Source organism: Schistocerca serialis, chromosome 3 (genome assembly GCF_023864345.2).
Source record: "Schistocerca serialis cubense isolate TAMUIC-IGC-003099 chromosome 3, iqSchSeri2.2, whole genome shotgun sequence".
Taxonomy (NCBI): Eukaryota; Metazoa; Arthropoda; class Insecta; order Orthoptera; family Acrididae; genus Schistocerca; species Schistocerca serialis.
Window position 1 is genome coordinate 567,010,451 of NC_064640.1, and position 23,156 is coordinate 567,033,606.

The 23,156-nt window shown below is 41.6% G+C and overlaps 1 protein-coding gene across 1 annotated transcript; it reads right to left on the reverse strand.

Annotated features, from left to right (window-relative positions):
- Positions 1–412: 412 nt before the first annotated feature.
- Positions 413–1,087, reverse strand: LOC126471021 (P-selectin glycoprotein ligand 1-like). Its single transcript, XM_050099081.1, has one exon. It carries the CDS (start codon positions 1,085–1,087, stop codon positions 413–415), a length of 675 nt encoding a protein of 224 aa, XP_049955038.1.
- Positions 1,088–23,156: the final 22,069 nt, after the last annotated feature.

Sequence of the window (23,156 nt, forward strand, 5' to 3'; positions counted from 1 at the left end):
GATATTGTGTGCTGATGGTTCTGCGTATCTATGTGGCAGGGCATAGCATGCTTTGTTTCGAACTTGTGTGGCACGGGGAGCTTTGTATCGTTAGTGGTTGACAGAGGGAGTTTTGTATCGAAATTGCTTAGCGGAGAATGCTTCATACCGATGTTGCATGGCAGAGAGCGCTTTGCATCATCATTGCATGGCAAAGGGCGCCTTGTATCAACATTGTGTGCAAGAGAGTGCCTTTCATCCATGTTGATTGGCAGAGGGTGTTTGTATCGAGGCTGCATGCCAGAGGTGGTTGTGTATTGGTGTTTCGTGGCAGTGGGAACTGTGTATCGAATTTACATGGCACAGGGTTCTATGTATCGACATTGCGTAACATAGGGTGCTGTTTATCGACGTTACGTGACAGGGGGTACTGTTATCTATGTTGCATGCCTGAAGGTGCCGTGTATCCACGTTGCATGCCCGAAGGTGCCGTGTATCCGTGTTGCATGCCCGAAGGTGCCGTGTATCCGTCTTGCATGCCCGAAGGTGCCGTGTAACCATGTTGCATGCCCGAAGGTGCCGTGTATCCGTGTTGCATGCCCGAAGGTGCCGTGTATCCGTGTTGCATGCCCGAAGGAGCCGTGTATCCGTGTTGCATGCCCGAAGGAGCCGTGTATCCGTGTTGCATGCGCGAAGGTGCCGTGTATCCATGTTGCATGCCCGAAGGTGCCGTGTAACCATTTTGCATGCCCGAAGGTGCCGTGTAACCATGTTGCATGCCCGAAGGTGCCGTGTATCCATGTTGCATGCCCGAAGGTGCCGTGTATCCGTGTTGCATGCCTGAAGGTGCCGTGTATCCGTGTTGCATGCCCGAAGGTGCCGTGTATCCGTGTTGCATGCCCGAAGGTGCGGTGTATCCGTGTTGCATGCCCGAAGGTGCCGTGTAACCATGTTGCATGCCCGAAGGTGCCGTGTATCCATGTTGCATGCCCGAAGGAGCCGTGTATCCGTGTTGCATGCCCGAAGGTGCCGTGTATCCGTGTTGCATGCCCGAAGGTGCCGTGTATCCGTGTTGCATGCCTGAATGTGCGGGGTATCCATGTTGCATGCCCGAAGGTGCTGTGTATCCATGTTGCATAATAGAGAGTACTTAGCAACAATGTAGTGATGCAGAGTGTACTTTGTAACACTGTGTGAGGTGGAGAGCGCTCCTTATTAATTGTGCAAGACAGGTGATGCTTCATATCAACGTTGCGTCGCCGTAGGTGCTTTGCAGCAATGTTGTGTGGTCGAAGAATTATCATACCAGCACTTTGTGTCAGAGGGTGCATCCTGCCACTGTTTCGTTTCCGAGGGTGCTTCGTACCGACACTACTTTTGGAATTGCAGGCAAAGAAAAACCTGGCAGAAGTAAAGCTGTGAGTACCGGGCGTGAGACGTGCTTCGGTAGCTCAGTTGGTAGAGCACTTGCCCGCGAAAGGCAAAGGTCCCGAGTTCGAGTCTCGGTCGGGCACACAGTTTTAATGTGCCAGGAAGTTTCATATCAGCGCACACTCCGCTGCAGAGTGAAAATCTCATTCTGGAAAGAAAATGTTGATCGCACTTCATTGACGCAGGAGTCTGTAACCTGTACTACTCATTTTTACAGTCGGAAGACCACGCCCTTTTGGGGCTGCAGTTGGGAATTTGGCAAGATTTTGTAGCTCCGGCCAAACTGACGCCGTATTAGGATGGATTGAGCAGTGCATTAGCTCACGGCTGTGAACTCGCTGCTCCTTCATTACCGTGATGTGTCAGTCCAAACGCTAATTTAATACGGATCAGGTGCCATTCGTATCTGCTGAGAAATTGTCTGGGATACACTGATTAAATGATAAGTTACATGAATTTGACGATATTCAGTTATATGTCGTTTACAGTAATTACTCTACACCTTGGTCCATCTACAAAACCTCCACTACGTCAAATAAATCGTCCGGATATAGATACTTCGTCCAGTTACGTGAAGCCGGGGTGGGTTGCCAATACAGCAATATACACACTGATTCTGTATCCGTAATAAAGAAAAGCTCTTTATTGCAATGAGATTGCTGCGGCATTTATATTTACTTTTAAAAGCAAAGTTTACAGGCCTAACATTGGTGGCCTCTCCCTGCTGCTGTACATACAGACATACATTTATACATACATTATACGTGTTCCATAGACCATGAATACGACATTTCACAATGATGTGAAACGTGTCACTTAAACATGAGTTTTGTTTACAAAAAATTATTTTTCTTACAGTTACTATTTCATATCTAAAAACTCGATCGGAATATACAGACTTTCTGGCCGCCAAGCTTTGTTCCCGCTGGCGTTGAGTACAGTGTTATTACACGTTTCACACCCTTTAGTAATTTTAAGGAAGAAATAAATGGCAAAGGACGTGTCCTGAAGTTTATGGTTTTCTCCTGAATAATAAGTAGAAAAAGAGGCAGTTTGCCATCCGTTACCAGTTTCATTGTGAGCACTACACTGTATGAATTTTTTTAAATATATCTTTCCTATGCCAAAAAATTTCAAATTTGTCGTTTACGTACCAGAGAAAGAAAGCTGCAATGCAATTAGTTGATCTCAGTATCTCCTCATCCCAGTCGGATTGTTCAAGGGAACCCTCAACTTCTTCGACTAATTTAAAATAAAAAAATAACGAAAAGTAATGTCAAATTTGGGGGGGGGGGCGGGGGCGGAATGCCGCCCTGTGACGGGTTGACGCTTTTAAAAATGTGTTTGCCGAGAAGAACGTGCCATTTCCTCACGTTTCTCTCTCACTTTCAGTACAAAGGTGACATAGCTCGCTTTCCAGAGTGACGTGGTGAAGTCACTACTAGTAGACACGTGGTGGCATTCACTTCTCACGCAGGCTATGAGGGCTGAAGAAGGTGGTGTGGTGTGCCATCTTGGCAACTGGCGATGGTATTGGAATTGTTTTTCTGCCCGAAAACCTTAGACATAGCTATATTTCTGGAACGATTGTGAGACATTTGTGCACAGACCTACTTTAAGATATGTGTGTTTGACCAACAACGTACTAGATGTGCTAATGCTTTTCTAAAAATGTTTGTTAAGTGTGCGTAGTAAACCTTAATCGGCGTGGTCCCATGTTTTACTGGAAAGTTCACAATCCTGATGACCCGTATAGGAATATGAGTGATTTTGATATATTCCACCCGTTTACATTTGTTGCACGAAGGCTGTTGCGTATAGAGCCCTAACCATATATGAACATTTGTACTAAGACTGCCGGCTTTTCTCGCCCATGCCACATACATTCGTCGTGTTTACCTGTAATTGCTACATTTGTTCGATGATGTAAAGTAGGAACTGAGTCGTGATCTTCTTCGATGAAGCATTTTCGGCTGGGACGCTTCTGTTCGGTCTAACTAAGCAGTTTAGATGCCACAAGTAAAGTCCCGGTGATGCAGCAGACGTTGGCAGCGCTCGTGCGGTGTAAGGTGGTTGGGTTGGGAGGGGGCAGGAGGGTTGAGACGCCGTAGCTGCGCTGTGTTTTATCTCCACCGGTCCTTGAGTGTGCCGGCGCCGCCTGTGTTGTCGCTGGCACGGCCCACGGCCCCCTGCTACGCACGCTCTTTTTCGTTGGCCGCTTACCACGGCCCACTACCGTCATCCCCTTCACAAGGCGACTTCTATGTTGCTCCGCTGTGTGTCTCTATCGCTTGAGGTGATTATATTGAGTACCCATTGCACATAATATGGGGACATCGAGATAAAGAATGTAGCGACTAAAGTGTGCTAGGACGTTTGTTCTTCATTGTACACAGCTTGAGTCATAGCACCACTAATATTTCATAATGAGAATAGCACTGCACATCTCCTTTCATAAGTTATCATAATTTGGTACATTTTTCTAGCGTCGGCAGTGATTACTTGGAACATAATAATTTTCATCTCCTCCATCATCTCTTTCACTTCTCTGGTCCAGTGTTCTCCTCTCTCTCGAATGCTTTCTTCCACCCATTTTAGCTACTTGTGAGTGGACATCAGTTACGTAATGATGCAGGTGTCTTGCGTCACTCAGGACGCTTGCTTTAAAGTAGCATTTCAGCACTCTTCAACAAAATTTTGTTACATTTGATGGCTGTCGCACTCCCGAGTAACTTAGTTATAAACCTCTGGTCTACGTAACATTTGCAGCGTGATTACGTTTGGAGTGAGTAAACCATTCCTGTTTGAATCTAATAACTTGCATAGTTATCTTTGTATGAAAAATAAGAAGGAAATATATCCGTAAAATTCTCAGACTGGCACAGCATTACGTGTAATAACAGGCATGAGATGAAAATCTTCGACAAAACCTATGTGATCGAGAAGCTAATAAATAGAAAAATTTAAGACGGTATGTTGGGAGCGCCAGAGTAAGAGAAATAAGTGTATTTAATTAATACGGAAACATATGCTAGTGGATACTGTGTGTTAAACCTAGACACATTAGATGATTAGAGAATGTAACAGAAATGACACCACATTCGTAATTGAAATAATTCAGATAACAATAAACTATCAAAACTAATAGTTTCCATACCATTCATGAGTAACATCTGATGAGAGTGTTAAGCAAAGTCTGTCAATAAATTGCTTAACTTGTCAAGTTCTAACGTAGTTTCAAATACTGTACAAGCAAGATATCCAGCGCAGAGTGGCGGGAACTATTATTTTGTGGCATAATCACAGGAAGGGGAAACAGGAAATTCCAGCTCAGAGAGGGTCAAGAATGTGAGACGTTCAATAAAGGGAACACCTAAGAGCTGACATTGTGCTCTGGATCTGAATTTGATGGCTTTCGCTATATGAAGTAGCTCAGTTGAAACGTATTTAACGAGGAACGTGGGCTGTCGGAAGGTGTTGATAAATTCACTGTATTTGCCACTTTTTAAGGGAATAGTGCATGCCACAAACTCCGTTACCAAACTGTATCCCCCTCGATCCTAGACATTTGATGATCTCTTCATTGGAACCTGCTATCTTGTCCTGAATTTGAATAACGAACTCATTCCAGCGTTCCTGTTTATATTTCAGTAATGATTAAAACGAACTGCTCTCGTGTAGGAGTAACATAACAGTCAAACAACATTCTTTCAGGTCACAGACGAAATGAGAACCGCACATTTTCCCTCAGTTTTTAGAAATCTCTCAAGACGACTTGGAATTTCCTTACGAAGCCTTGTTTGCGCTGGAAACAAAGTTTCCGTAGAACTGTTCGCCACTGAGAACAAAGCGCTCCTGTCGTAAATATTAAATTCTTGTTTGTTACGCCAGGAGCAAGGCGTGCTTTTCTTCTGTTGCGCAGATGAAATATTAGGATGTCTTGTGTGCTGTCTCCCCGAAAGCCGCCTTAACGCTATCGTCTTCTCCCTTAGGCCGGCTGCCAGATTACACTAACCACAAGGTTCTCGCCGCTTTCAGTAGATGAGTAGAGGCACGCAGAGGGCGCTAGTTTTTGTCGTGGATGCCTCCCTAACAGCTGTGTGTGGGTGATCTTAGCATATTCATGCAGTTCCTTTTCAATCACTACTTGATTCGCTCAATAAGCATTTCAGCTTGTCTCGCTGGAACTGAAATGCCTTACACTTTAAAGAAGGAAACTTCACATTATATGCTAAAAGTCGTGCTCCTCTGACTCATATTTTTCGTATGTTAGAATTGTTACCAGAAAAAAATAATAATATATAAAGGGTCTAGTAAGTCAAAACCAATCTCAAACGCATCCTAAAAAAAAGGAGACAAATTTTATGTTAAGCATACTATAGTAGAACAGTTATTAATATTACAAATTAGACTCGTTGCAAACACCTACAATCTCAATACAGTTTTGAGAACGTGTAGATATATAAACGGTTTAGATTCTCTGGAAGTCGTGGACAAATAGTCAAAGCGTTACAGATTGAATCCTCAAGATCACAAAGAGCTTATTACCAAGACTTATGAACGTTTTCTTTTGTCCGACCTCTGAAATAAAATTACAAGCAATAAGAATTGGCAAATTCTGACACAGATATAGAAATATACATAGTCATCCAGGAAATCGTTTATGTCTTCACTCCATTCAAAGACCAAAATCTTATACGACAGGCAATCAGTTTCGGTCCGTGACAACCATCTTCAAGACTTGAGTACAGACTCTTTTAAGACATACCCAGACAAAATTTGTTCGCTTTATTTTTAGGAAAGCGTTTGTACTCAGGTCACCAGACTGAAACTAATTACCTCTTGTATAAGATTGTGGTCTGTAGTTAATATAAAAACGTAAGAGAGATCTGACTTTTAGGTGGACATAATGCAGGTTTACGAGACTCTAGCGAGTTGGCGGTATCAATAGCGATGAGTGATAATTCACTGTCTAGCACAACCACCAAATCTGCATCATTATTCCAGAAACGACAGGTGATACGAGGGACGGAATCACATTCATATAGGGCTCATCATTCTTTTGGTTCTCAGAAGGCTAAATCCTCTCACACAATATTCGTCGATGAAGTACCAAACAGATATTAACGTTTGGATACGACTCAATCGAATCAACAGTGACCCCCGGATCTAATTTAGCTTTGTAATGGCAGTTATGGTTCCCAGAAAATCTCTCCTCACGTAAAACACTGCGTCATTAGACAGTGAGATGATATCAGACAGATTGTACTTAATTTCATTTCGCCCTATCGTTAACTCTGAGAAGTTTATAGAGTGGTCACAATCACCGAGAGAAAGTTCCTGGTCGGACTTGAGTTTTACAGAAGTAAGTACAACTATCGGAACTAGTAGTGCGTTAGGCTCCTATCCATCGGATACCTAATGGATGAGCGTTGTAGCACTTGTTTCAAACCTTTTGAGGACATCAGCGATGGCTTTTGATGATGGTGACGTCTAAAGTGGAAGAGAGCGTGGTGAGTCCAAAGAGAACCATTTTTCATTAGTTTAAGGAGACAGACGCTGATGGTATTATACACTGGCGTTGTGTTCCTACCTTTTTTCGGTCCTCCACCCACTCCGAACGTTAACTATGGACTGCCACAATCCGTGTCTTGTAGCAATCTTTGTTCGATCTTCTACACTCACCACTGGAGTCATTTTTGATTACCTGTAACAATAAAGGTAAAGAATGAGCTTTTTCTAAGTTATACGTAATTCTGATATGCACTTCCTTCAAAATGTAACGTTATAAGTAGGTACTGATTAAGCATGGAAGGATTAAGTTTTCCTTTCAAGCCTCCTCATGTGAAATTTCCGATATCTTGAATACTTCTTTGATTTTTCTCTATTACAGGAGAATACTTATATGAAACACTGAACGTTGAGTATAAAAGTTATAAAAAGAAAATTATTTCAATGAACATAAAAAATGGCTCTGAGCACTATGGGACTTAACATCTGAGGTTATCAGTCCCCTAGAACTTAGAACTACTTAAACCTAACTAACCTAAGGACATCACACACATCCGTGCCCGAGGCAGGATTCGAACCTGCGACCGTAGCGGTCGCGCGGTTCCAGACTGAACCGCCTAGAACCGCTCGGCTCAATGAACACATTCATTAATTACATGATACCAGTCACAGCTAGTTTTGAGAAAGTATTTTCTCATAGAATGTAGGCTTTCGCTGCGACGTTGCTGATATCTGTGTTATGGGCATTAGATCGAGAGGTCCAAAGCTCGAATCTCTGCTTAACGTTTCGTCTTACAATGCTGAAGATGTCATCACAGGCTTCAGCGAGTCAGAAAGCTGTTACAGACTCAAACAAGCTCAGCACTGGAAGACAAAACGTTAAGCACCGAATTATCCGTGGGACCATAACACAAATATCAGAAATATCATAAAGTATTTTCTGTTACCTATAAGCTAATGACTTTGCAGAATTCTTTCAGGAAGAATATTTGAAACATTAGTTTAAGAACTAATACTTCTAAGAAATAAAAATCTATAGTCCCACAGGTGATTACATTTAGGATACGAAATAGATGCTTTTAGTGGAAAGCATTGTTGTTGTCTAGCATTTCGCTCCGTTTTGTCAAGGTTTAATAGTTTCGTGGAGAGGTACAAGTGCTAGCACTTTACTACAGGGTGTTACAAAAAGGTACGGCCAAACTTTCAGGAAACATTCCTCAGACACAAAGAAAGAAAATATGTTATGTGGACATGTGTCTGGAAACGCTTACTTTCCATGTTAGAGCTCATTTTATTACTTCTCTTCAAATCACATTAATCATGGAATGGAAACACACAGCAACAGAACGTACCAGCGTGACTTCAAACACTTTGTTACAGGAAAGGTTCAAAATGTTCTCCGTTAGCGAGGATACATGCATCCACCCTCTGTCGCATGGAATCCCTGATGCACTGATGCAGCTCTGGAGAATGGCGTATTGTATCACAGCCGTCCACAATACGAGCACGAAGAGTCTTGGACTGATATGTGCAGGAGCTCCGTCGTGCATGAGCCACTTGTAAAGGCACATGTTCTAGCAGCACAGGTAGAGTACCCCGTATGAAATCATGATAACGTGCTCCATTGAGCGTAGGTGGAAGAACATGGGGCCCAATCGAGACATCACCAACAATGCCTGCCCAAACGTTCACATAAAATCTGTGTTGATGACGTGATTGCACAATTGCGTGCAGATTCTCGTCAGCCCACACATGTTGATTGTGAAAATTTACAATTTTATCACGTTGGAATGAAGCCTCATCCGTAAAGAGAACATTTGCACTGAAATGATGATTGACACATTGTTGGATGAATCATTCGCAGAAGTGTACCCGTGGAGGCCAATCAGCTGCTGATAGTGCTTGCACACGCTGTACATGGTACGGAAACAACTGGTTCTCCGGTAGCACTCTCCATACAGTGACGTGGTCAACGTTACCTTGTACAGCAGCAACTTCTCTGACGCTGGCATTAGGGTTATCGTCAACTGCACGAAGAAATGCCTCGTCCATTGCAGGTGCCCTCGTCGTTCTAGGTCTTCCCCAGTCGCGAGTCATAGGCTGATGTTCCGTGCTCCCTAAGACGCCGATCAATTGCTTCGAACGTCTTCCCGGCGGGACACCTTCGTTCTGGAAATCTGTCTCGCTACAAACGTACCGCGCCACGGCTACTGCCCCGTGCTAATCCATACATCAAATGGGCATCTGCCAACTCCGCATTTGTAAACATTGCACTGACTGCAAAACCACGTTCGTGATGAACACTAACCTGTTGATGCTACGTACTGATGTGCTTGATGCTAGTACTGTAGAGCAATGAGTCACATGTCAACACAAGCACAGAAGTCAACATTACCTTCCTTCAATTGGGCCAACTGGAGGTGAATCGAGGAAGTACAGTACATACTGACGAAACTAAAATGAGCTCTAACATGGAAATTAAGCGCTTCCGGACACATGTCCGCATAACATCTTTTATTTATTTGTTTGTGAGGAATGTTTCCGGAAAGTTTGGCCGTACCTTTTTGTAACACCCTGTATAAAGAGTGGCTAATATTACGGACCGACCAACATTCCATGGTGAAGGGGTACATACTGTCGGCACTATATCAACCAAATGAAAAGTGGCGAAGCAACTATTCCTATCGTGGTTGTACATGCTAAACCTTGGATTAGATCTTATGTTCCAGTGACTGACGTGACGCGGTAGTTGAGACACTGGATTCTGATTTAGGATATTGGTCGTCTCCTTAAATGACGTATGCCAAGTGAGATGACGGCCGATTTCTTCCTAATCCTTGTCCAGTGCTTGCTTATCCTCTGTATGTAAATAGCGTCTTCCTCGCAGTATTGGTACACAGAAGCAGACGTATATAGTAAGTAGGAATTTTACAAACACTGGAAGCATAAAATGACATTTTCAGCAATATTCTAAAATTAAATGGTTGTAGGTTTTTATTCACCTCATGCAGCGTTTCTGTTTACAAAGAAAACACAGGTTAAATATCTACGACGTTGTTGTCATAGTGTTCTAGACTATTTCGGAAATGCATATTTTCGAAAACGTTGAAGTGAATGAAGCATTAATCATGATGGAAGGGATCGTGGTACTGCGCATACTAACACAAAAACCTGTAAAATAAGAGCCGGCCTTTGTGGCCGAGCGATTCTAGGCGCTTCAGTCCGCAACAGCACTGCTGCTACGGTCGCAGGTTCGAATCCTGCCTCGGGCATGTATGTTTGTGATGTCCTTAGGTTAGTTATGTTTAAGTAGTTCTAATTCTAGGGGCCTGATGATCTCAGATGCCAAGTACCATAGTGCTTAGAGCCATTTGAACCATTTGTAAAATGAGACTATCACTAAATTTTGCAAGAAATCTAAGTAAATTGTTAGTTTTGTTTAAACAACATTTTTCGGAAAAACTTTACAAGTGACCGTCCTCGCATTTACCTCTAAGCGAGTGTCTCGAACTGTCAAAATAAGTTTTGATGGGGAACTCCCTATGTTTTATAACCAATGAGGTAACTATATGTTTTCGTTAAGGCAACATAGACAGCAACTTATTAGGTGCTGGAGTGCGATGAAACTGAATTTTAGGAGAACAATCTTCATCTGAATGGGAAAACTCATACAAATACGAAACAAATAATTTTACAGTGAATTTCCATTTTTTGCTTTTGCTGCATGTTGAAGTTTCTGTTATTTATGCATACACTGAATGGAAGTAAACAGAAAAGAGTGGATAATGAAACTATCACTTAGCAACCTAGCACAGATCTACGGCTTCGGTACAGGTCAGTCGCATCACAACGACACATTCGTTGGTTTCGCCAAATTAACAACCGAACTGTTACCGTCCAACTTGACCTCGTCTAGGGATACGCTAAAAATCAGTTTGTCACCACATCCTCGATTCCCGCAGTCCACCGAAGTACTGGCCCTGTTTTATGTCTTTGTCTATACGTAATGGTTCTTGCTTTGTTATTCAAAAAATGGTTCAAATGGCTCTGAGCACTATGGGACTTAACATCTTAGGTCATCAGTCCCCTAGAACTTAGAACTACTTAAACCTAACTAACCTAAGGACATCACACACATCCATGCCCGAGGCAGGATTGGAACCTGCGACCGTAGCAGTCGCGCGGTTCCGGACTGAGCGCCTAGAACCGCGAGACCACCGCGGCCGGCGCTTTGTTATTTCAACGTTTCTTCTACTGTACAGTAATATGACACTTTTTTTTGTGTAATAACCACTAGCTATATTTTAAATACTGTCGTCATTTTCAGTTAATATATTAGCGTCTGTAAGTAAATATGATTATGGAATCTTGCGTCTCGTAGAAACTTTAGAGGTTACACTGCAGAGTATTCTAATTTTTCAAAGGTAGAAAGGCAGACTTTATTGCCTATACTTATACGTCATAATGTGATTGCATATTTCTGACGTATCCCATTTAATAAACTTTCAGAATTAATTAACTACTCTTCCCAGGTATTTTTTTTTTTTTTTAGAATTTAATTAGAAGAGACGTCGAGATTTTTGATGAACCAAACTTCTACAATCTGATGTGTTGTGAAGGAAAAACCGTCCACAAAACATACCTGGTTATCGGCTGCTCCTTGGTTTGGTTTTGGCTGCCTGTAATTTGACACCAAAACAGATGGCCACCATCAACTCAATATCGCGAACTAGCCATGCGTGTGGGAGTCTGTTTTTAATGTTTTGTCCATTTTCCCCTCAATGTTGCACACATATCTTCTTAAGCAGGCGCAGATAAAATGTTTTCGTAGTCAACATACATATTTTGTTTTATCTACCTACGTTCCCGCCGAAAAACTGTAATAGCTAGACGTTTGCTGTTAGTAGGAATTTCTGAAGTGAGCATCTGCTGTCTGCGGTCAGTGGTATAAGTGCAATTTCATTTCGTGGCATCCGTTCTTGGTTGAAAATTAAATTCGCCGGGCCGGGTACGCCACAGTGTCGGGTGTTTGAGTCAGCTTTCCCTGGCTGAGGCAATTGTTATGCGCGGAGCGGCATGGACGCGGCTGGCTACAGGCTACTGGCTATCCGCTGTTGTGTTTGCCAGCGGCGCTTAGCCGCACGCGGCACACCCCGGCCGGCGGATGCCTCTACTGGTCACGTATTTACGCTCGCACTGCGCCTGCCTTTTTGCCATTTCGAGAGTCAGAGACGTGCCATTTAGGGCAGTGGTTCTATAAAAACTTGCTGGCGTCTCAAGAGTTTTCGACCAGTACTTGATGGCTTGTTTTTCCATACAAAAAATATTGGCGGTTGCAAACTCTCGATTCCAAGCTACAGGATAAACATTTTTATGAGACAGTAATTCTTTTGAAATAAGAGTCTAGTCTTTTAATCATGAGTTCGCTGTCAGTTTAGCACTTATTATCATTAAATGTGAACAGTGTATATCATATTTCGCCGTCACTGTTTTTCACTGATGTCAGTTGATACTACAGCTTTACTTTCACCAGTCAAAATCTATTTTGTTTTTACTGCGCATTTCAAATGTTTAAACTTCTATCGACATGGGAGTTTACGTCAACCAATGAAATATATATGTGTTATGCGTAAGACTTTCAGGTTAACTTCTGGCACTACCTACAGTGGTCGAAGGCTCCGTTACCTGCTATGTTTACACAACATACGTCAAATACACTTTGTATACACTGAGGTAAGCACAAATGGCGTCTGGTAGGTTCAAATGGTTCAAATGGCTCTAAGTACTATGGGACTTAACATCTGAGGTCATCAGTCCCCTAGACTTAGAACTACTTACACCTAACTAATCTAAGGACATCTCACACATCCATGCCCGAGGCAGGATTCAAACCTGCGACCGCAGCAGCAGCGCGGTTCCGGACTGAAGCGTCTAGGACCACTCAGCCATAGCGGCCGGCGTCTGGTAGGTGATAAGTAAAATAAATTATGAGTGATAGCAGTGAACTAGCAATTTCAATTGCTACTTCTTACATTTCAACTGTGTTGGTAAAACATGGCAGTTATTACACGAGGAAAAAAAGTCAAATATGTCTGAACAACAGTTAGTTTTTCAGGACATAGGTTTCTGTTCAAAAGTCCGTTTTCTAGAGTCACTGTTTCAAAGTCGGTGTAATTTTTGTTAGTATAGCAGAATATATGAGTAACACTTGCAGACACATCGAGTTAATAACTGAAGTAATGACAAACGTTGTCGATGGTATAATACCTAACTTAGATTACAGGTTTAATGTACGGCGAACCACAGCTCAGTCACAAAAGATTGGAGCTTTTTCAGTGTTACTTTCTGAGCTGTTGTCTTTGATGGATCCTTACAAAGCAATTTCCTTTCGTTTGATTTCTCAACCACCTTTATCTCTGCATCCGTATTGCCCTGAAAATACCTGAACAGTAGTGCACATGGTGACAGTATGTACCATTCGACAAAATTTGAACGTAGCAAAGAGTGTTTATGCTTTTTCAGCCATCTTGTTTGGCGCCCTCCTGTGGCGTGACCACAGAGAGATGCGACACTGACACATACGTGAATAAAAAGGCAAAGGGTATCTCTAAGACCCCCAGTTCGGCTACACCCTCTGTGACACATACCAATCTTTGATGAGCACTTTAAAAATGTACCTGAACAGCGACAACCTGTGGCGTAGTCCTAGTCGCTTGCAGGGAGGTCAAAAGAAGGGAAGAAATGTGGGTAAGAGGCGGTGTGACGACCTTCCCATCGTGCGAAACGTTCACGGTGGCTTTGGGCAGAATTGTGGTGAAATTTGGTGCCAATATGACATCAGTAACCCACTTGCGTGTCACGTAAACTTCTAGCCTCTGGTCATGTTTTCGCATGTGTCGACACCTAGCTGTCTGAAGCGTCGGCCAGCACGAGGGTGACGTGGCAGGGCGCCACGCTTTTTCATCATTAGAGACAAAGTTTGTAAGCACCTTCAAGGGAACATTGTATGTCCTATGCCGCCAACGTTAAATCATCGAATTTTGTGACCCATTATCTTGGAACCTTTTTAAGACACCAACTTAGAATTTTCCATAATTGCCGGCCGGAGTGGCCTTGCGGTTCTAGGCGTTCCAGTCTGGAACCGCGTGACCGCTACGGTCGCAGGTTCGAAACCTGCCTCGGGCATGGATGTGTGTCATGTCCTTAGGTTCGTTAGGTTTAAGTAGTTCTAAGTTCTAGGGGACTGATGACCACAGATGTTAAGTCCCATAGTGCTCAGAGCTATTTGAACCATTTCTTCCATAATTATTGAATGCACCTTTCTAGATACATTGAAATAGAAAAATGTTTCAAATGCCTCTGAGCACTATGGGACTTAACATCTGAGGTCATCAGTCCCCTAGAACTTAGAACTATTGAAACCTGACTAGCCTAAGGACATCACACACATCCATGCCCTAGGCAGGATTCGAACCTTCGGCCGTAACGGTCGCGTGGTTCCAGACTGAAGCGCCTATCTGTTACCCGCAAATTTGCGTTTCTTGAAGTTACTTTTACGCTTAGTCATTTTATTTACGTATAAAAAGCAATAGAAATTAGCTTACTACCAAAATACTCGAATATCACACTACTTTCAACGAAAATTAGTATCAGAAACAAAGGACTGATTTGTTTATTCGTAATGCCAACCCCAGTTCACAGCCTTCTAGAATGTATAGTTCTCAAGATGCGAATGCTCAACTGTGGCTGTATATGCGTAGCCACGAAATTTGACAGATCACACGTCAATATTCAAAATATTATTTGGATGTCTCTCAATTGTCTGATTTTAAATGTTCACGAAAGTCTAAAGTACATTATGGAGTAGAAAACAGAAAATGTCAAATTTCAACGCATTTTACATACATTGTCCCCTTAAGCCAAGTTTCAAAGTTACGCGTCGCAATGGGAGACGATTACGACGTTTCGAAAAATTGATCCTTTAATTGTGTTGTGCAATGTATATAGATTCTACACCCTTACGTCATGCGAGAGAATTTTGGCTGCAGAAGAAATGTTTGCTGTGTGTTACTTGTCATTCAGTCATCTTCTACACGTGAAAGATGGTATACGTAGCAAATCTGATGTTACTGAATCTTCCTCTACCTAGAGACATTCATTATTATGGTTTTCTTGTTGAAAATCATTGTGAATTTACTGAAGTAGATAGCAGGCTGCACACACAGTGCGTCGACGCTCCAGTTCCCGTCGTCACAGGGCTGGTGAGTACTAAAAGATGCCTAGCGATGCTGGAAAGTGTCAGCGAAGAGCCGGCCGAAGTGGCCGTGCGGTTAAAGGCGCTGCGGTCTGGAACCGCAAGACCGCTACGGTCGCAGGTTCGAATCCTGCCTCGGCCATGGATGTTTGTGATGTCCTTAGGTTAGTTAGGTTTAACTAGTTCTAAGTTCTAGGGGACTAATGACCTCAGCAGTTGAGTCCCATAGTGCTCAGAGCCATTTGAACCATTTTTTTTTGTCTGCGAACATTTTATCTCTGACAGAAGTTGTTTCCCATGACGTGATCTATCATCCCTAGACTTGTTTCACAAAGACTTTGTAACTCGACGTATGTTTTAAGGGGCGTATTAGAGGCCTTGCTTGTTTTATTATTTACCTCGATGTTATTCTGCGAATTGAGGTGGGCTCGTAACGAACTGTTCAATGTTACTGATTGCAGCTCATAAACAGGACATACGAATGGATAGCGTAGTGTTTAACAGAATGAATCTGTGAAACTCTTTTCCCCTCATACTCAGGATATTTCAGCTGCAGTCCAGGTCGTTGATGCAGATATCACTCATTTACTTACTGAACTGTATGGTTTTATGCTGCTCAGTCACTATTTATGAAGACGTATGGAGTTTCTTTCCAGTTCCTCCCCACATACAAAACACATCGTATAGTATCTATACCAGCAAACCATATTGGTCACAAGGTTGTAAAAACGCTCTGCGTCAGAGGTTTCCTTATATATTTCTGATAAAAGTGGAGATAAATGGGCGTCCCCTAACAGTCCATCAACTTACTGATAGTATCTATTTTGCAACCATAAATAACTGATGTATAAAACATGTCCGTTATTCTATACGCCTCAAATTAGAATGAAAACCGCGTCGAAATTCTTCAGCAAATTCTCGCTCACATTAATAGCAAGCAAGCTGTCTAAAATCCAGTTCACTGTTCACAGGGAGACAGGAAAAGCATATTTAGATATTTCAGTAAAACGTAAACGTGTTGGATGGGCACGATGGTGCCGTGGAGACGCAACCCGACGAAATCAAATAATTTCGCTTATACCATACATTAGTTACATATACCTACTTTACCAAAGTGAAAATGAACTCCCCCGTATTATGTGCATGCACAGTTACAAGGACAACAGAGTATCGTGTATGGACAGTCTGATCTAGTGCTGTCACGAAGTTTTCGAAACAAGAACAACGGAGCTGAATAAAATGTGGGTGGGCGGGAGGCAGTAAGACAATATCATCAAGATCTTCAGAAGGCTTGCGGGGAATCTGCACTCCCATGCAGAACAGTGGCGAGCTGAGTTAAAGCTTTCAACGATGGAGGCTAAAAATGGCAGACGTTTGTCAGGTATGTCGTTCCCATGTCACAGAAGAGGAAGTGTCTTTTCTTCCGTAGTTACTAGGCAGTGATCGTCGCCTAACGATACGTGAGCTGGCCCGAGAGACAGGCTTAGCACCTACGACTGTGTTCCATGTTCTGAAGGAACGCATGGGCCTGAGGAGAATTACATCACGAGAGATTTCGCATGATTTAAGGGAAGTGCAGAAATGGCTACGATATGACGTTGCTCGTGCCCTCTGGGGACGCTACAAACGGGAAGGAGAGGCTATCTTACACTGTATGCATACGCTAGATAGAAAATGAGCTGAAACATAAAAAGCAACCTTATAAAGTTCTCATTTCCACCTGCGCTCTAATATAGAAATACTTCAATTATAAAGTCGAAGACGTTATTAAATAATATAACATTATTCAAACATGGAGCAAAGTTCTTTTTATAGTGGCCTCAGTTAATGAGTGAATTCAGTGCCCTTTTAGTACCTACAAACCTTACTAATCTGGCTCTCATCAAAATTTTGGAAAAGGAATTTTATACGAAATCATTACTTAACTTTTACGTCGATCCCAATAATTTATTTCTGACGTCTTTGCAAGACGTGGTTATCAAACAGAAGAGAAAAATATTGATTTCAGGAGTCATTCTTGCTTACTTACTTTGTTTGTTCCGCTTTCAACTTTCACATTATTTACAAATAATCACAAATATTCACATACAAGTGCATTGTGTAAGAGTTTAGACAGGGCAGGAGAAAAGACATACAGTATACACATTTGGCAAACTGCGACAACAACTGACGATCAACTGGCGCATCTGACATAAGTAACAATTGAAATGCAGTTAGCATGTCACTCGGGCTTAGATATATTGAGTTCTGGCGGAGGGAACATTCCAAAACAACAGTCTTCTTGATTGTTTTACTAATTTCAGAAAAAAACGCATTATATCGAATACATGTGCTTTCTGACAATTTAAATGCCACAAAACAATGGAATTTTAATTTAATCACAATTTTCGATTTAAAATTTCAAGAGTAGAGACCTGAGTATTTTGTATTTTTGCATTACAATTTCAACATACATTTTTTCAACATAGTGTGGTTCAAGAGGTATGTAATTATGTAGTGAAACATAAGATTTTAATAGGAACCTTCTAAACGAAGGTTGCATTGTTATTTAGCCTATATGCCACTCAGTAAGTGCACAATGCGAAAGTAAAGTACGAATTGCATCAACTTTTCCTGATTTTACCTTTTAGTATTCATTAATGTTCAAAAAGAAATGATGGGCTGAGATACTTTACTTACTAAATATTATAGTTACATATTGTGCTAACTCGTGACTGATAGGAATGCTCACTTTAATTATTGATAGGTTAAAGTAATATTAACATTGTGTAAGTCTGAATGAATCGCGTAATTGAACTGTAAATGCGTCTCATGAACTATTTTACTGAAAATGTATAAGTAGTTCCAAATAATTTGGTTTAAGTCTGTCCATGATGTAAATATGGCATATCTCCTCGACTTTACAACCTGACATGAAAGTGAAACTCACGATGTCATTACAGGTCACCAGGATGTTCGAAAGTTCCTCAGAACCATATAAATCTGAAAGTTATTGAGATTATCGTGTACGACTGTGATAGTGTTATGCTAACGCATATATTCCTGGAGCTAGTTGCTACTTATAATGATCAGAAGTAAGAAAGCTGAGATTCTTTGCTACAGTTTATTTGGTAATGCTAGTAAACGAAGTGAACTCAGCTTATGTATTGTTTCGTTTGAAATTGTGGATACATCAGAAGAAATAGGAAACAGCTGAGACGATTCCATGAATTGTGGTTCGGAAGACGTCAGTTGTGCCAGTAACAGTTATGAAGAAGAATACCTTCCAAGGCTAAAAAAAATATACGTACTGCAACAGCTTTCAGTGACAAAGACAAGGCCGTGAAATATTGGTTAAACAAACGAGGGAAAAAACGCTTGATGTTACGCAGTGTGCAAAGGCGTTTTCGTTCGTAAAATCGGAGCGTCAACTGTACAAACGGAAGATTGAATTACATGAAGTAAGAAATATGCACCAAACGGGAGCCCGAAACCATCAGAATTAAAAACTGTTCGAAAGATTTAGAACTGCTCGTGAAAGGCTATGCACCGTTACCGCTGGAGATGTACGATACTGGTTCAAACGGCTCTAAGCACTATGGGACTTAACATCTGAGGTCATCGGTCCCCTAGACTTAGAAGTACTTAAACCCAACTAACCTAAGGACATCACACACATCCATGCCAGAGGCCGAATTCGAACCTGCGATCGTAGCAGCAGCGTGGTTCCTGACTGAAGTGCCTAGAACCGCTCGGCCACAGCGGCCGGCTACGATACTGGCCTTCCGAATTGCATCTGACATGAACACTGCTAATCATCAGGCCTCGCCGACCTGGCTACGTAGGTTCAAGAAATCGTACAGAATAGCAGGTCGCCAAATTACCAAGTTTACGTTATGTAAACGTGCAGGGCAGCTGCCACTGATAGATAATGCATAGAGAAATTCATAGCTGACGTAAAGACGAAATTTGCTTATATTTCCGATACTGCTGTTTGTAGCGTTGATCAGTCAAGTTTCATGAAAGAACTGCGTGCACACCGCACTTTATCATTTCGGAGTGAAAAAAAAGACGGATTCGGTTCCCCAATCAATTAATGCAATGACACATTAAAAAAAATGGTTCAGATGGCTCTGAGCACTATGGGACTCAACTTCTGAGGTCATTAGTCCCCTAGAACTTAGAACTAGTTAAACCTAACTAACCTAAGCACATCACACACATCCATGCCCAAGACAGGATTCGAACCTGCGACCGTAGCGGTCCCGCGGTTCCAGACTGCAGCGCCTACAACAGCACGGCCACTTCGGCCGGCTCATACATTCATATACGATAATACCAGTGATGGGTATGAGTGGTTTACTGTTGCCGTAGCTGTGGATCTGTCTTCGAGAACCGCAAGGCAAATTAGAACCAAAAATAAAAAAAATGGACTGTTTAGTTGCAAAAATCTTGTAATCGACGTATAAAATCTGGAAAAATGGGAAAGAATAATTTTCAACATTTGGTTCGAAACGCATTCCTATCATCTGCATAAGCTAATTCATTGCTTTTGTTGGATTCGGGTCTGGACATAATGACACCTCTGTTTTTATGGAGGACGACGAAAAATCTGTAGATGCTATTCAACCTCTCGATAAAGAATTTTTTCGGCAGTGGAAAGCATTCTTCAAGAAATTATCGGGAAATATAATTCCCGATGCCTCTCTCTCATTTCAGGTTTATCAGCGGAGCAGTTATCTTAAGCTCCAGTCATTTGTGCATTACCAGTTATCTTCGCCACACTTCACGAATTTGATGAAGTATGCATGGTGTGCAGCGCAGTATGCAGAATAACAGCCAGGAATATTTCTGACTCCATCCCAGTTCTGTCTAATTAAAACTAGTGGTTACAGCTAAGTGCCTGACTGCATCAGTTTTTCCTTTGTCCGGTGTGCCTGCTGCAAGAAAAATGTTTGTCTTTGTCATTCAGCAGTTTGCATTTTTGTGACGACTACAGGGAATAAACAAAGAACTGTTTCACTGATAGTCAAATGTACAACATTCAAACATTAGTATAAGAAATGGCCTACAGGAATTGTAATAAAATGTAGTACTGGACGACACATTTCATTTCAACAAACTACAAGTCCTCACTGATGGAAGTAGTCTGTGACATCAAACACTACCATGATTTTATTTTATCCGCTAGCACTTTTATCAGAATTACACGTGCAAGAATTGAATTGTCGATATGAAGTTATTAAAAAAAATATTTGTTTACTTTAAGCCAGGTTTGCACCGGAGCAAACAAGCTAACAAGCTCGAGCAAAAGAGAATTCTGTGTGGTGTACCCGGTGGGCCTGTTGCAGGTATTTAACCTGCACGCCACTGCACTTCCCCAGTTACCTAATCGTAAAATGGAGACCTGCAGTTTAACGTGGAATCCGTAACACATGTTTTCGTGGCCACTTCAACATCTGTGAGAACTGAATGCTCGGTTGAAAATCATAGTGGAAAAGTTATGGTCTGAACGGGATTTGATCCCGCGCTCTCTGGATCACAAGACGCACGCTTTGCCACTATACCATTTTTGTTTTAGAAAAGAAGAGCAAACAAGTATATGACCTTTAGACCTTCCACAAGTAGTGGAAACCCTGGTTGTGTCACCTCTTGAGATGATGCTCGACGTCGGTAATTAGTGTTCTGTTTATAAATTTCCCCTGAATGGTAATGAGAAGCCAGGGAAAAATAGCAGCAGGCATACAAGGAAAATTTTGAACCAATGCTAAGGAGGAATGGAGATGCAATTCCGTGTAAAATGCGCTATCTGCACGCACGTCACGCATCCAAACAGAGTCACTTAACTCTACCTTCCCTGCGCCATTTTGCATACTCCGTCAAGAACAGTGCGCTCGCCATGCAAAATAATCCTTACTGAATTGCAAAGTTTTGCATTGTGGCTCTAACAAGATAGAGTTGTATCCTGTATGCCGAATATTAGCTCCAAAAACTAACAACTAGTAACACAGCGTTCATAAGCAATTTTCGCTACCTCGTGTTTTCTTCCGTTCCTTCTAGTACAAAAGATATACAAGCGAATGGTAGTGCATTTTCTGCAAATGCTCAATCGCACGTGTTCGCTTCCATTCGCTCCACTGTAAACCAGACTTCAGGTGCTAAAATTTGGTGTCTGAATTCCGGATAATTCCGCTACGCGGCGCCGCGTGAGTGATTCGCCGAGTCGGCCGGTAGGCGAGCAGGGCTGTACAAACCGCTGTTATAAGCTGCTCTTAACGCGGCAAAAATGTATAACTTCAACATTTTTCACAAAACACTTGCAGTGCCTCATAGCAGCTTAAATTTTGGCAGTGCATTTCTTTCATTGTCTTCTTCATGTGTAGAACATTTCAGGGTAGGTTTCGACGTGTCTTATTGGACCATTCCCTTGTGGGTAAAAGGATATGAAGAAATCTGATATATGGTTAAGCGAGAGATAACTTTAACAACTTAAAGAAAAAAATATTTCGCTGTGGAAAAGTGTTCAGCTAACGATTGAAACGCACGGCGCATCACTCTGCTCGCGGAAGCGCGTTATTCTTCTCTGCTTCGTCGAAGCACTAAGTCTTTTTCGTATAACTGTTATAGTTAACTACTATTTTACGAAATTTCAGTTTTCTAGGTTTCCGATATATATTAATTTTGATTAATAAGGTAAGGGCGTCTATAGGTGCGGACGCGTTGCATCCATGTCACTGCATCAGCTATTTCTCTCTCAGGCTAAATTACATTATTGATTATATTAAAATATGTAACTACATTTAATACATTTATTACAAAAACAATTTATTTACAAATCCAAATGAAGAATTAAAAGCAGTTTAATATTTCTCATCATCGCACCCAAACTCGTGGTCCATTTCGCGATCGCTGCCATCTATGTCGACCGTCTGTTCCTCATTTCCGGTAACCAAATATAATAACAATATATTATTACATAAAAAATACTTGCATAACAGTTTTGAAACTTTTAGCACATAATACTGAGTGGACATAATTATTAAATAAGGCAGAACATTATTCATAAAAGGCGTGTACTTTATAATGCAACATTTTTAAAATGTTCTTAAATTTTGTTTTTAAATCAAACAAAATAATGAAAAAATTACACTTCAACGAGAAAATATTGGTAGAGAGAAGAAGAATGCTAACCTATAGTACTCTGTTGCTCTTCCTCGATAGTAATATCTCCGAGGGAAGGGAGTAGCTGTTCACCGTTGAACCATTTAAAAAACATTGGTTGTCTTCTTATTTCCAGTCATAATCAGTTAGGTGCAATTGAACTGGAACAGCAAACTGCACATGGGCCCAAATATTAGCGTTGTACGTCGTTCGAAGTAAATTTTGCTCCAGGTCCTATTTTTCAACGCGACAGAGCTGACCCTTCAATAAGTTTTGTTGGCAGACGACATATCTCGTCATTTTGCAAGATAACATACGTTTTCAAAAGCATAGCGACTCTTGTGTCTTTAGCAGTAAAATTTTTTCTAACCGTAAACTGATGAACATATTCTTTAATTGTTTGAAGCGTACTCTCGAAGTCCCAGTCAGGAACGTTACTTAGTTTAATGAAATTATCAACGTAGACGTGGAGTTTCGGAGTAATTGGTATGGACGTCTCTTCCCTTTGTTTTATAGTCGCATCCAGTAAACGCATGGAAAGCCGGCAGTGCTGCGGGTATAGCGATGCGCCGTATCTTTCAGTCGTCAGCTGAGGACTTGAGCACTACTCCAACGCGAAAAACTCAGCGAACTGTTTTTTTCATTAAACTGTTACAGTTAACCATAACTTAGCCAAAGTTCAACCTCCTTAGTGTCATTGTACTTGTGCACACTTTTACGCGTGGAGCTGGAGTAAAAAACCCTACAACAGATCAGCTGACTACTTTTTTCTGCTTTTACAACATAATAAACGTATAAGGAAAGTCAGCTTGCTTTATATTGGTTTTTGTTATTATTACTA